The 11,931-nt window shown below is 38.6% G+C and overlaps 3 protein-coding genes across 3 annotated transcripts; 2 read left to right on the top strand and 1 right to left on the bottom strand.

Moving 5' to 3' along the window:
- The first annotated feature begins 1,188 nt into the window (after positions 1 to 1,188).
- On the top strand, positions 1,189 to 1,776 carry LOC147473361 (uncharacterized). The gene has a single exon (XM_086587558.1). It carries the CDS (start codon positions 1,189 to 1,191, stop codon positions 1,774 to 1,776), a length of 588 nt encoding a protein of 195 aa, XP_086443684.1.
- A 1,550-nt stretch (positions 1,777 to 3,326) lies between these two features.
- LOC147473362 (uncharacterized) lies at positions 3,327 to 3,761 on the bottom strand. The gene has a single exon (XM_086587559.1). The coding sequence runs from the start codon at positions 3,759 to 3,761 to the stop codon at positions 3,327 to 3,329; it is 435 nt and encodes a 144-aa protein (XP_086443685.1).
- Positions 3,762 to 11,069: 7,308 nt separating this feature from the next.
- LOC147473363 (uncharacterized) lies at positions 11,070 to 11,534 on the top strand. Its single transcript, XM_086587560.1, has one exon. The coding sequence runs from the start codon at positions 11,070 to 11,072 to the stop codon at positions 11,532 to 11,534; it is 465 nt and encodes a 154-aa protein (XP_086443686.1).
- Positions 11,535 to 11,931: the final 397 nt, after the last annotated feature.

Raw genomic sequence — 11,931 nt, forward strand, 5'->3', positions numbered from 1 at the left:
AATGAAACTGATACTTAAGGACAGACAGAGCATTACAATGGAGGGCACACTGAACAACAGTAAGAAATTTCTAATTACAGTTGTGTATGCCTCAAATGACAGGAATGAAAGGAGAGGTATGTGGAATAATCTTGTCAATATCTCGGCTACCACTTTACCTTGGATAGCACTGGGAGATTTCAATTCAGTGCTAAATGCACAAGAAAGAATTGGGGGTACTGCAACAAGGACTGTACATTTTGAAGATTTACTAGATTGTGTCACAATGGCAGGGTTGGTGGATCTAAGATACAAGGGGCACAAGTTCACGTGGAATAACAAGCAGAGGATAAGAATATGGAGGAAACTGGATAGAGTGCTAGTAAATGGGGAATGTATTACTGAGTTTGAGGACACTGAGGCAGAGTTCTTAAATCCATGAGCCACATCAGACCACTCACCGATGGTGATGTGTTCACAAAGAAATCAAAAGAAGAAAACTTTCCAGTTTTTCAACTTCTGGACAGAGGAGGAGGGGTTTAAGGAAATTGTAGGGAAGGCATGGGCAATGGAGGCTATTGGCAATCCGATGTACACTTTTATGAGAAGACTAAAACAAGTAAAGACAGATCTGATTGCATGGAACAGAGAACGAGTGGGTAAATTGCAAACCAGAGCAGATGATACAAAGAAAGAAATTGTGGGTGATGATTTTACTAAAGCAATCCAGAATTTCTTCCGGTCTGGCAGGATGCTATCTGAGGTAAATAATACATGTATTACTTTAGTGCCTAAAATGCAAAGCCCCTCATCCCTTAGTGATTATAGACCTATAGCATGCTGCTCTGTGATATACAAATGCATTACCAAGATTATCACAAGGAGAATGAAAGCTTTTTTGCCAAGAGTTATACACCACAACCAATCTGCATTTATCACAGGAAGAAGTATACATGATAATATTCTGCTGTCTCATGAATTAGTTCATAACTATCATAGAGATGCTGGGGCCCCCAGATGCATGGCTAAGATAGATTTAAGGAAAGCTTATGACTGTGTGAGGTGGGAAGATGTTCTGTTTGCACTGGAAAAGATTGATATACCAGGGAAGTTCATTGCTTAGGTAAGGGAATGTATGAGACGCGATATCCTAATCAGCTGGTGCAACTGATCATGAAGGATGTCAGAATGTAGTTGGGTGCTGTCAGAATGAAGATGAAGATAGGGCGGGAAAGAGATGAATTTGAACAAAGGTGGAACCTGTATGTGGAGCCCAGAATTTTAAGGGCCCAAAAGTGCAAGTGGGAGCGATCAAGCCTAGATATTGTGAATTTGAATTCGGATGGGACACTACAAGGGTTAGAAGGTGGATGGGCAGCAATTTTGAGAGACTATCAAGGGAGGGTCATTGCGACAACTAAAGGAAAATCGGACTTCGCTAACATAGCTTTCATTGAACTTGAGGGACTACAAAAGGGTTTGGAACTTGCAAGAAGACACAATGTAAAGAAACTAAGAGCACAAACAGATTCAAAAAATGTGCTCATCTTTCTTAACACAAGGAAGACTCAACCATGGAGGCTGAAGAAGATTATTGAAGACATCAGGAACAGAATCAACATATTAGAAAGATTTTCTATAATTCATGTGTTTAGAGAATGTAATAGACTAGCTGATAATCTAGCTGCTACTATTCCAGGAACTGTTTTCATTGAACTTATCCCTACCTCATTTTCTGAAGATATAAAGAAAATTGTATATGAAGATGCTAGTGGAAAAGAGTACTTAAGATTGTAATAATTTTTAATTTTCTCCTCTATGAGGAAGGGGTAGGGGACCTCTTAATTAAAAAACCCCGCTTACCTACCAAAAAAAAAAAAAAGGACATCACGGAATAACTGGGAAAAAGTTCCGAAAACTCATATTGTCAAAAGTCAACGGTCAACGATCAAAGCCATAGTCAACGATAAAAGTAAACTCAAAGGCCCAAAAACCCAAAATCACTTGAAACACTCCAAGGCTTCAAGGATTAATGAATAAACCCATTGTAAGACAAGGACTAAGGCTCTAAACCTTGAACCCTAGCCTATATCATATAAGTTAGATGTAAGATGAACAACTTCCAAACCCAATAACCCCACTTTATACACCGATAGAATGCAAAACACTTGACTAAATGCATCTACGTGGGAGTTTGCATTAGAATAAATGCAAAACACTTGATTGATTTAATGTATGTGAAACACTTGATGGAATACAGTTACGTTTGAGCTTCCATTGTAATAAATGAAAAACACTTGATTGATTGAATGAACATACCTACAAGCGAGCTTGCATTAGAACGAATGCAAAACACATGATTGAATGCAGTTACGTGTGAGCTTGCACTATAATGAATGCAAAACACCAAATTGATTGATTAATTGTAGAAAAGTCATGTTCTTATCGCTTTTTCTGGATACAACCCTATTATGGAACTAATACATCAAAATGCGTGTCATAGAGCCAAAAGGAGACAAAAGCGACATCACAGAATAACTTGGAAAAAGTGCCAAAAAGTATTACTGTCAAAAGTCAACGGTCAACGATCATACCCATAGTCAACGATAAAAGTGAACTCAAGGGCCCAAAAACTGAAAATCACTTGGAACACTCCAAAGTTTCAAGGATTAATGACTAAATCCATTGTAGGACAAAGACTAAGCCTCTAAAGCCTGAATCGTAGCCTATATCATATAAGTTAGATTGAAGATGAACAACTTCCAAAACCTATAAACCCACTTTATACACCTACAGAATGCAAAACACTTGACTAAATGCATCTACGTGGGAGTTTGCATTAGAATGATTGCAAAACACTTGATTGATTGAATGTATGCGAAACACTTGATGGAATGAATGCAACTTCCAAAACCTATAAACCCACTTTATACACCGACAGAATGCAAAACACTTGACAAAATGCATCTACGTTGGAGTTTGCACTATAATGAATGCAAAACACCGGATTGATTGATTGATTGTAGAAAACTCATGTTCTTATCGCTTTTTACTGATACAACCCTATTATGGACCTAATACATTAAAAGGCGTGTTATTAAGCCAAAAGGAGACAAAAGGACCTAAAAGGGAGATCAATGAATAATTGGGAAAAAGTTCCAAAAAGTCATACTGTCAAAAGTCAACGGTCAACGATCAAAACCATAGTCAACGATAAAAGTGAACTCAAGAGCCTAAAAACTCAGAAGCACTTGAAACACTCCAAGTCTTTTTTTTTGGTAGGCAAGCGAGGTTTTTAGAGAGGTCCCCTACCCCTTTTCATAAATTAAAAAATAAATTTCAGCTTGTTACAATCTCACATATTCCATGCCTATCGCATCTTCGTATACAATTTTCCTAATATCCTCTGAAAATGAGCTAGCGATAATATCAATATTACGCACATTAGGTACATTATTGGCTAATGCATTAGCCAATTTATTTGCTTCTCTATACACATGATATATTTTGAAATTTTCCAGCTGTCCCACCAACAGTGCGATGTTCCTGAGCATCTTTCTCGCTTGCCATGGCTGTTGCCCTGTGTCTCTCATGAATGCGACAACATTTGTGGAATCTGTTCTTGCCTCTAACCTTCTAATGCCCAGCCTCATTGCCAGTTCCAGTCCCTTCTCCACCCCTTGCAGTTCAATCATTGCAATTGTCCCATAGTCTGACTTCCCTTTTCTTGCCGCAACCACTCCTCCCTTTGCATCTCTGATCACAGCAGCCCATCCTCCCATATCTCCTTGACGTGTCCCATCTGTATTCAACACATGTTTGTCATCTTCTCCTTGCTCCCATCTGCATTTTTTCTGAAACACTCCAAGTCTTTAAGCATCAATGACTAAACCCATTGTAAGACAAGGACTAAGCCTCTAAACACTAGCATAGATCATATAAATTAGATCTAAGATGAAAAACTTCCAAACCTAATAACCCCACTTTATACAACGACAAAATAAAAAACACTTGACTAAATGCATCTATGTGGGAGTTTGCATTAGAATGAATGCAAAACACTTGTATGTGAAACACTTGATGGAATACACTTACGTGTGAGCTTGCATTAGAATGAATGAAAAACACTTGAATGATTGAATGAACGTACCTACAAGCGAGCTTGCGTTAGAAAGAATACAAAACACAAGATTGAATGCACCTACGTGTGAGTTTGCACTATAATGAATGCAAAACACCGGATTGATTGATTGATTCTAGAAAACTCATGTTCTTCTCGCTTTTTCCGGATACAGCCCTATATTGGAACTAATAAAAAGACGTTTTATAGAGCCAAAAGGAGACAAAAGGACCCTAAAAGGGACATCATGGAATAACTGGGAAAAAGTGCAAAAAAGTAAAACTCTCAATAGTTAACGGTCAACGATCAAAGTCAAAGATAAAAGTGAACTCAAGGGCCCAAAAACTCAACAGGAAACACACCAAACCTTCAAGGACCAATGACTAAACCCTTTTTAAGACAAGAACTAATCTTCTGAACCCTAAACCCTAGCCTAGATAATTTAAGTTAGATCTAAGATGAACAACTTCCAAACCTTATAACCCCACTTTATATACCGACAAAATGCATCTACGTGGGAGTTTGCACTAAAATGAATGCAAAACACTTGATTGATTGAATGTATGCGAAACACTTGATGGAATACACTTACGTGTGAGCTTGCATTATATTGAATGAAAAGTACTTGATTGATTGAACGAACGTACCTACAAGCGAGCTTGCATTAGAACGGATGCAAAACACATGATTGAATGCACCTACGTGTGAGCTTGCACTATAATTAATGCAAAACACCGGATTGATTGATTGATTTTAGAAAACTCATGTTCTTATCGCTTTTTCCAGATACAACCCTATTATAGAACTAATACATCAAAAGGTGCGTCATAGAGCCAAAAGGAGACAAAAGGGACATCACGAAATAACTTGGAAAAAGTGCCAAAAAGTCATATTGTCAAAAGTCAACGGTCAATGATCAAACCCATAGTCAACGATAGAAGTAAACTCAAGGGCCCAAAAAGTCAAAATCACTTGAAACACTCCAAGGCTTCAAGGATTACTGACTAAACCTATTGTAAGACAAGGACTAAGCCTCTAAACCTTGAACCGTAGCCTAGATCATATAAGTTAGATCGAAGATGAACAACTTCCAAAACCTATAAACCCACTTTATACACCGACAAAATGCAAAACACTTGACTAAATGCATCTACGTGGGAGTTTGCATTAGAATGAATGCAAAACACTTGATTAATTGAATGTATGCGAAATACTTGATGGAATGAATGCAACTTCCAAAACCTATAAACCCACTTTATACACCGACAAAATGCAAAACACTTGACTAAATGCATCTGCGTGGGAGCTTGCACTATAATGAATGCAAAACACCGGATTGATTGATTGATTGTAGAAAACTCATGTTCTTGTCGCTTTTTACTGATACAACCCTATTATGAAACTAATACATTAAAAGGCGTGTTATTGAGCAAAAAGGAGACGAAAGGACCTAAAAGGGACATCACAAAATAACTGGGAAAAAGTGCTAAAAAGTAATACTGTCAAAAGTCAACGGTCAACGATCAAAGCCATAGTCAACGATAAAAGTGAACTCAAAGGCCCAAAAACTCAAAATCACTTGAAACACTCGAAGGCTTCATGGATCAATGACTAAACCTTTTGTAAGACAAGGACTAAGCCTCTAAACCCTAAACCCTAGCCTAGATCATATAAGTTAGATCTAAGTTTAACAACTTCCAAACCCAATAACCCCACTTTATACACCGACAGAATGCAAAATACTTTACTAAATGCATCTACGTGGGAGTTTGCATTAGAATGAATGCAAAACACTTGATTAATTGATTGTATGTGAAACACTTGATGGAATACACTTACGTGTGAGCTTGCATTATAATGAATGAAAAACACTTGATTGATTGAAGGAACGTACCTACAAGCGATCTTGCATTAGAACGAATGCAAAACACATGATTGAATGCACCTACGTGTGAGCTTGCACTATAATGAATGCAAAATACCGGATTGACTGATTGATTGTAGAAAACTCATGTTCTTATCGTTTTTTTCCGGATACAGCCCTATTATGGAACTAATAGCTCAAAAGGCGTGTTATAGAGCCAAAAGGAAACAAAAGGACCCTAAAAGGGACATCATAGAACAACTGGGAAAAACTGCCGAAAAGTCAAATTGTCAAAAGTCAACGGTCAACGATCAAACCCATAGTCAACGATAAAAGTGAACTCAAGGGCCTAAAAACTCAAAAGCACTTGAAACACTCAAAGGCTTCAAGGATCAATGAGTAAACCCTTTGTAAGACAAGGACTAAGCTCTAAACACTAAACCCTAGCCTAGATCATATAAGTTAGATCTGAGATGAAAAACTCCCAAACCCAATAACCCCACTTTATACACTGATAGAATACAAAACACTTGACTAAATGCATCTACGTGGGTGCTTGCATTAGAATAAATGCAAAACACTTGATTGATTGAATGTATGCGAAACACTTGATGGAATACACTTACGTGTGAGCTTGCATTAGAATGAATGAAAAACACTTGAATGATTGAATGAACGTACCTACAAGCGAGCTTGCGTTAGGATGAATGCAAAACACAAGATTGAATGCACCTACGTGTGAGCTTGCACTATAATTTTTGAATCCGGGTACTGTATCTGACCATTCATCTATGGTAACTTATTCTTCAAAACAAAAGGGTCAGAATAAGAAGTCCTTTAGGTTCTTTAATTTCTGGACTCGTGAGGATGGGTTTGTGGAAATAGTTCAGCAAGCCTGGGGTAGTGAGGTGGTAGGAAATCCGATGAATGTCTTTATGAGAAAACTGAAAAATTGTGAAGGGGCTTTGATTGAATGGAAGAGAAAGGGTTGGGAATGTCAAGACAAGAGCACAAATGAAAAAGGAAGAGATGGATCTTATTCAAACAAAACTTCAAACAGAGCCTTTGAACAGAGAATGGATTGATGAAGAAAGGATATGTATTAAAGAGTATGTCAAGTGTGCGAAATCAGAAGAAGAGTGTGTGAGGCAGAAGTCGCGAGATCAGGTGATTACAGTGGGGGATAACAATACAAAGTATTTTTATAAGTCTGTTCGAACTAAGAGGGCAGTGAATAAGATAACATGTTTGAGGGATGGTCTTGGAAGTGTAAAACAGGATTTGGATGAGATAGGGGCTGAATGTGTGTAGTTTTACAAGGAACTTTATGCGCCAGAGAACCTACAGGAATTAGACTTTACTGGCTTTGATTCTATACAGCCGCAAAAAGTTATCAGTAATGACACTAGAGAACGGTTAGTGGCAGAGATTACTAAAGATGAGATTATTGAGGCTTTGTCGGGTATAGACAGTGATAAGTCCCCAGGGAATGATGGATTCTCCTCATTGTTCTTTAAGGCTGCCTGGCGAATTGTAGGAGATGTTTTTGTTAGGGTGGCACAGAATTACTTCAGGGCGTGTAGGACGCTCAGAGAAGTAAATGCTACTTGTATATCACTAGTGGCTAAGATATAGACCCCGACAAGTTTGAATGATTATAGGCCTATTGCTTGTTGCAATGTGATATACAAGTGTATCACTAAGATTATGACACTGAGAATGAAACCTGTCATGCATGAGGTGGTGTCGCTTAATCAGTCAGCCTTTATACCAGGTAGGAGCATTCAGGATAATATTTTGTTGTCTCAGGAATTGCTTCACAATTATCACAGGGATGATTATCCACCACGATGTGCGGCTAAGATTGATCTGAAAAAGGCATATGACTCAGTGAGATGGGAGGTAGTTGAATTTACAATGAGAAGAATTGGGATACCGGAGAAATTTATACGCTGGGTGAAAGAATGTATAGGAACTGCTTCCTTTTCGATTATGGTGAATGTATAGTCCAACAAATTAGTTGACGCTATTGATAGCACTATACCCACAGTTAGCTACACAGAGATAGTTCCTAATTCATTCTCAGAGGATGTAAAGAAAATAATTTATGATGATGCTATAGGAAAACTATATGTAAGAATGTAACAGGCTGATACTTTTCATTTATAATAAAAAGGGGTAGGGGACCCCGTTAACAACCTTGCTTTCCAATAAAAAAAAAAGATTATGGTGAATGGTACTCTGTATGGGTATTTTAAGGGGAAGAGAGGAATAAGGCAGGGGGACCCTATATCTCCTTACTTGTTTGTCTTGGTAATGGAATTGTTTTCTGACATTATGAGGCAGGCTGCTATAAGGGGTGAGTTTAGATTGCATTATAAGTGTAAGGAGCCGGTTATAACACATCTTTCATTTGCGGATGACCTGATTGCGTTTATGAATGGGGATGTAGATACTGTTACAAGTCTAGTAAATTCTCTGGGGAAGAGTCCAGTTGATCAAGGCTGTGTTGAGTAACTTGAATGTTTACTGCATATCACCCTTTAGGCTGCCTAAAGGAATTGTGGACGAGATTCAAAAGTTGTTGCGAAACTTCTTGTGGAAAGGGCCGGATTGTACTACGGCACATGCTCTGATTGGGTGGAATGATTTATGCTATCCATACGACGAGGGAGGCTAGGAATAAGGAATTTGGGGGTAATGAACAGAGCAGCAAATATGAAGCATGTTTGGAATATAGTGAGTAGGAAAGATACCCTATGGACTAAGTGGGTGTGGAAGAACTTGATCAAAAATAAGTTTTTTTGGGACATGAGTATTCCTAATGATTGCTCGTGGAGCTGGAGGAGTATACTGTTGGGGAGAGAGGATGCTAAGGAGTTAGTTTGTTGTTGGGACCGGCAGAGATATAAACTTATGGATGGACCCTTGGCATCCAGTAGGAATTCTGAAACCTTTTTTCTCTGCTGGGCTCACTTATGTTTCTAATGTGAGTCTCAGTGCAAAGCTTCAGGGAATGATACATAATGGGGAATGGCAAGTGCCGAACACACTGCAGAGACATATGCCAGAGATTATAAAATAGGCAAAGGATGAAGTCGAAGTTATGGGGGGAGAAGACAGAGTGGTTTGGACTCCTACAGTACATGGAGAATTCGAACTGAAGGAAACTTATCACTGTCTCAGGAGAAAGCGCCAAAACTTATTGTGGACAAAACTTGTATGGTTCACTAACAATATACCTAGACACTCTTTTATTAGCTAGATGTTGTTTCAAGATGGGATAAAGACTTTGGTTAAATTAAAGAGGTATAAGGTTGTGGAGTCGGCTTTGTGTGGAATTTGTGGACAGAAGGATGAAACTGATCGACATCTATTCTATGAATGTTGGTTTGCGCGCTATGTGTGGAACGAAATGTTTCAATGGGAGGACGAATTGGAATGGATAATGGGATTGAGTAAAGGAAAGGGATGTAAAAAAGATGCGATTCGATTGTGTATAAATGCGTTTTTTTATTGGGTTTGGAATGAGCGCAATGCGCAAATCTTTGAGAACAAGTACTGAATTAGACAGCAACTTGTGGAGCTGATAGTGCGCGATGTTAGGGTGAAGCTGCAAAGTTTGGAACTGGTAATGGAGGATGGGGCTGATAGAATAAGGTTTATGGAACAGTGGAATCTGCATGTCCAAGCCAGTATGACGGAACTGATAAGGTGCAAGTTGGAACGTCCTTGTGAGGGAGTTACAACGCTGAACTCTAATGGTACGCTTCAGGGGATAAACGGAGGGTGGGCAGCAACACTTCGAGATCATGAGGGCAATGTCAGGGCAGCTGCAAAGGGGCAATCAAGGTTCAATACCATTGCTCTTATAGAGCTAGAGGGAGTGTACAAGGGACTGAAGCTAGTGAGGCAGCATCACTGTAGCAAGGTGGAAGCTAGGACAGACTCGACAAATGTTATTTCGCTTATACAAAAGCAAAGTAAAGTACCGTGGCCAGGAAGGAAGTTGTTAGCAGATGTGTTTGAAATAATAGAAGCATGTATGGCATATAGTGAGTAATAAAGAAATCTTATGGGTACAATGGGTGCAAAATAACTTGATAAGGAGGAGGAAATTTTGGGATATCAAAATCCCAAATGATTGTTCTTGGAGTTGGAGAAATATTTTTAAAGGGAGGAAACATGCTGCTGATTTTGTTACTCACCAGATTAGAGATGGAAGTACTACAAAACTATGGTATGATCCTTGGCATCCGTTAGGCATTCTAAAGGATTATTTCCCACAAGCTTTGCTTTATGATTCTACTGCAAATTTAAATACTTATGTTGCTAGACTTATTGAGAATAGAGCATGGAGTATACCGGCAAACATCAAGGTGCATATGCCTGATATAGTAGAAGTGATGGAGGAAGGAGTAAGTATAGGAGGGGGGGAAGATAAAGTGGTCTGGACAACCTCTATTTATGGGGAGTTTGAACTGAAACAAACTTATGAAGCCATGAGAAGGAAGATTCAATCAGTGAATTGGCATCATTTGATTTGGTTTGCAAATAGGATACCAAGACAATCCTTTATAGGATGGATGGTTATGAAGCAGGGCTTGAAAACACTAGAAAAGTTGGAGCATTGCAAGAAAGTGGATTCTAATACATGTGTACTCTGTTGGCATGGTATTGAGAATGAGGCACATCTGTTTTTTGAGTGTCTATGCTACATATGTTTGGCTGACTCTTCTAGGAAGAATGGGGGGTACAATAGAGGCAGAGAAATGACATGGGAGGCAGAAATGGATTGGGTATTAGAGAAGTGTAAAGGAAAAGGGTGCAAACAAGATGCACTCAAACTTACTACTAATGCCTTTTTCTATTATATTTGGCAGGAAAGAAATGCAAGGATATTCAATAACACACATAGAATTGCTCACCAATTGGTGGATCTGATTCTAAGAGATGTGAGGATCAAAATGCACACTTTGAAACTAAAGATGGAACCAGGGTATGACTTGAATAGATTTGAAGAGATATGGCATGTGAAGGTACAACCATAGGTGAAGCAAATAAAGCATTGCAAATGGGAGAGGGCTGATATGGGGCATTCACACAATGAATTCAGATGGGACCTTCCAAGGAACATTAGGTGGATGGGCATCAGTCATCCGAGACAATGAAGGACAGGTTGTAGCAGCTGCACAAGGAAGATCATGGCTTCAGTCCATAGTACTAATAGAACTTCAAGGACTACAGCAAGGATTGAGGTTGATAGAGCTTTATAACATTAGAAGAGTTCAAGCACAAACAGACTCTACTAATGTTGTATCATTCCTTAGCAAGAAGGAAAGACACCTATGGGAAGCAAACAAGATTATGGAGGACATATTCAGCAGGATAGCAAGATTAGAGGCATTCACTATTAAGCATATTTATAGGGAATGTAACAGATTAGCAGATGCACTAGCTTGTAATGTGCCTAATGTTAGTTTTATTGAAATCATACATAGTTCATTCTCAGAAGATGTAAAGAAAATTGTTTATGAGGATGACACAGGGAAGATTTATATAAGACAATAATGTACTAACTCACTTTTATTATTAATGAAAAGGGGTAGGGGACCTCTATAACAACCTCGCTAAAAAAAAAAAAAAAAAAAAATGAATGCAAAACACCGGATTGATTGATTTTAGAAAACACATGTTCTTATCGCTTTTTCAGGATACAGCCCTATTCTGGAACTAATGCATCAGAAGGCGTGTTATAGAGCCAAAAGGAGACAAAAGGACCCAAAAAGGGACATCAAGGAATAACTGGGAAAACGTCCCAAAAAGTAAAACTGTCAATAGTCAACGGTCAACGTTCAAAGTCAAAAATAAAAGTGAACTCAAGGGCCCAAAAACTCAAAAGCACAGGAAACACTCCGAAGCTTCATGGATAAATGACTAGACTAAGCCTCTAAACCCTAAACTATAG

Source organism: Coptis chinensis, unplaced genomic scaffold (genome assembly GCF_015680905.1).
Source record: "Coptis chinensis isolate HL-2020 unplaced genomic scaffold, ASM1568090v1 utg270_pilon_pilon, whole genome shotgun sequence".
Lineage (NCBI taxonomy): Eukaryota > Viridiplantae > Streptophyta > Magnoliopsida > Ranunculales > Ranunculaceae > Coptis > Coptis chinensis.

Excerpts from the sequence above, each read along its gene's own strand:
- LOC147473361 (XM_086587558.1), top strand. The coding sequence starts at position 1,189 with ATGAAGATGAAGATAGGGCGGGAAAGAGATGAATTTGAACAAAGGTGG.
- LOC147473362 (XM_086587559.1), bottom strand. The coding sequence starts at position 3,761 with ATGGGAGGATGGGCTGCTGTGATCAGAGATGCAAAGGGAGGAGTGGTT.
- LOC147473363 (XM_086587560.1), top strand. The coding sequence starts at position 11,070 with ATGAATTCAGATGGGACCTTCCAAGGAACATTAGGTGGATGGGCATCA.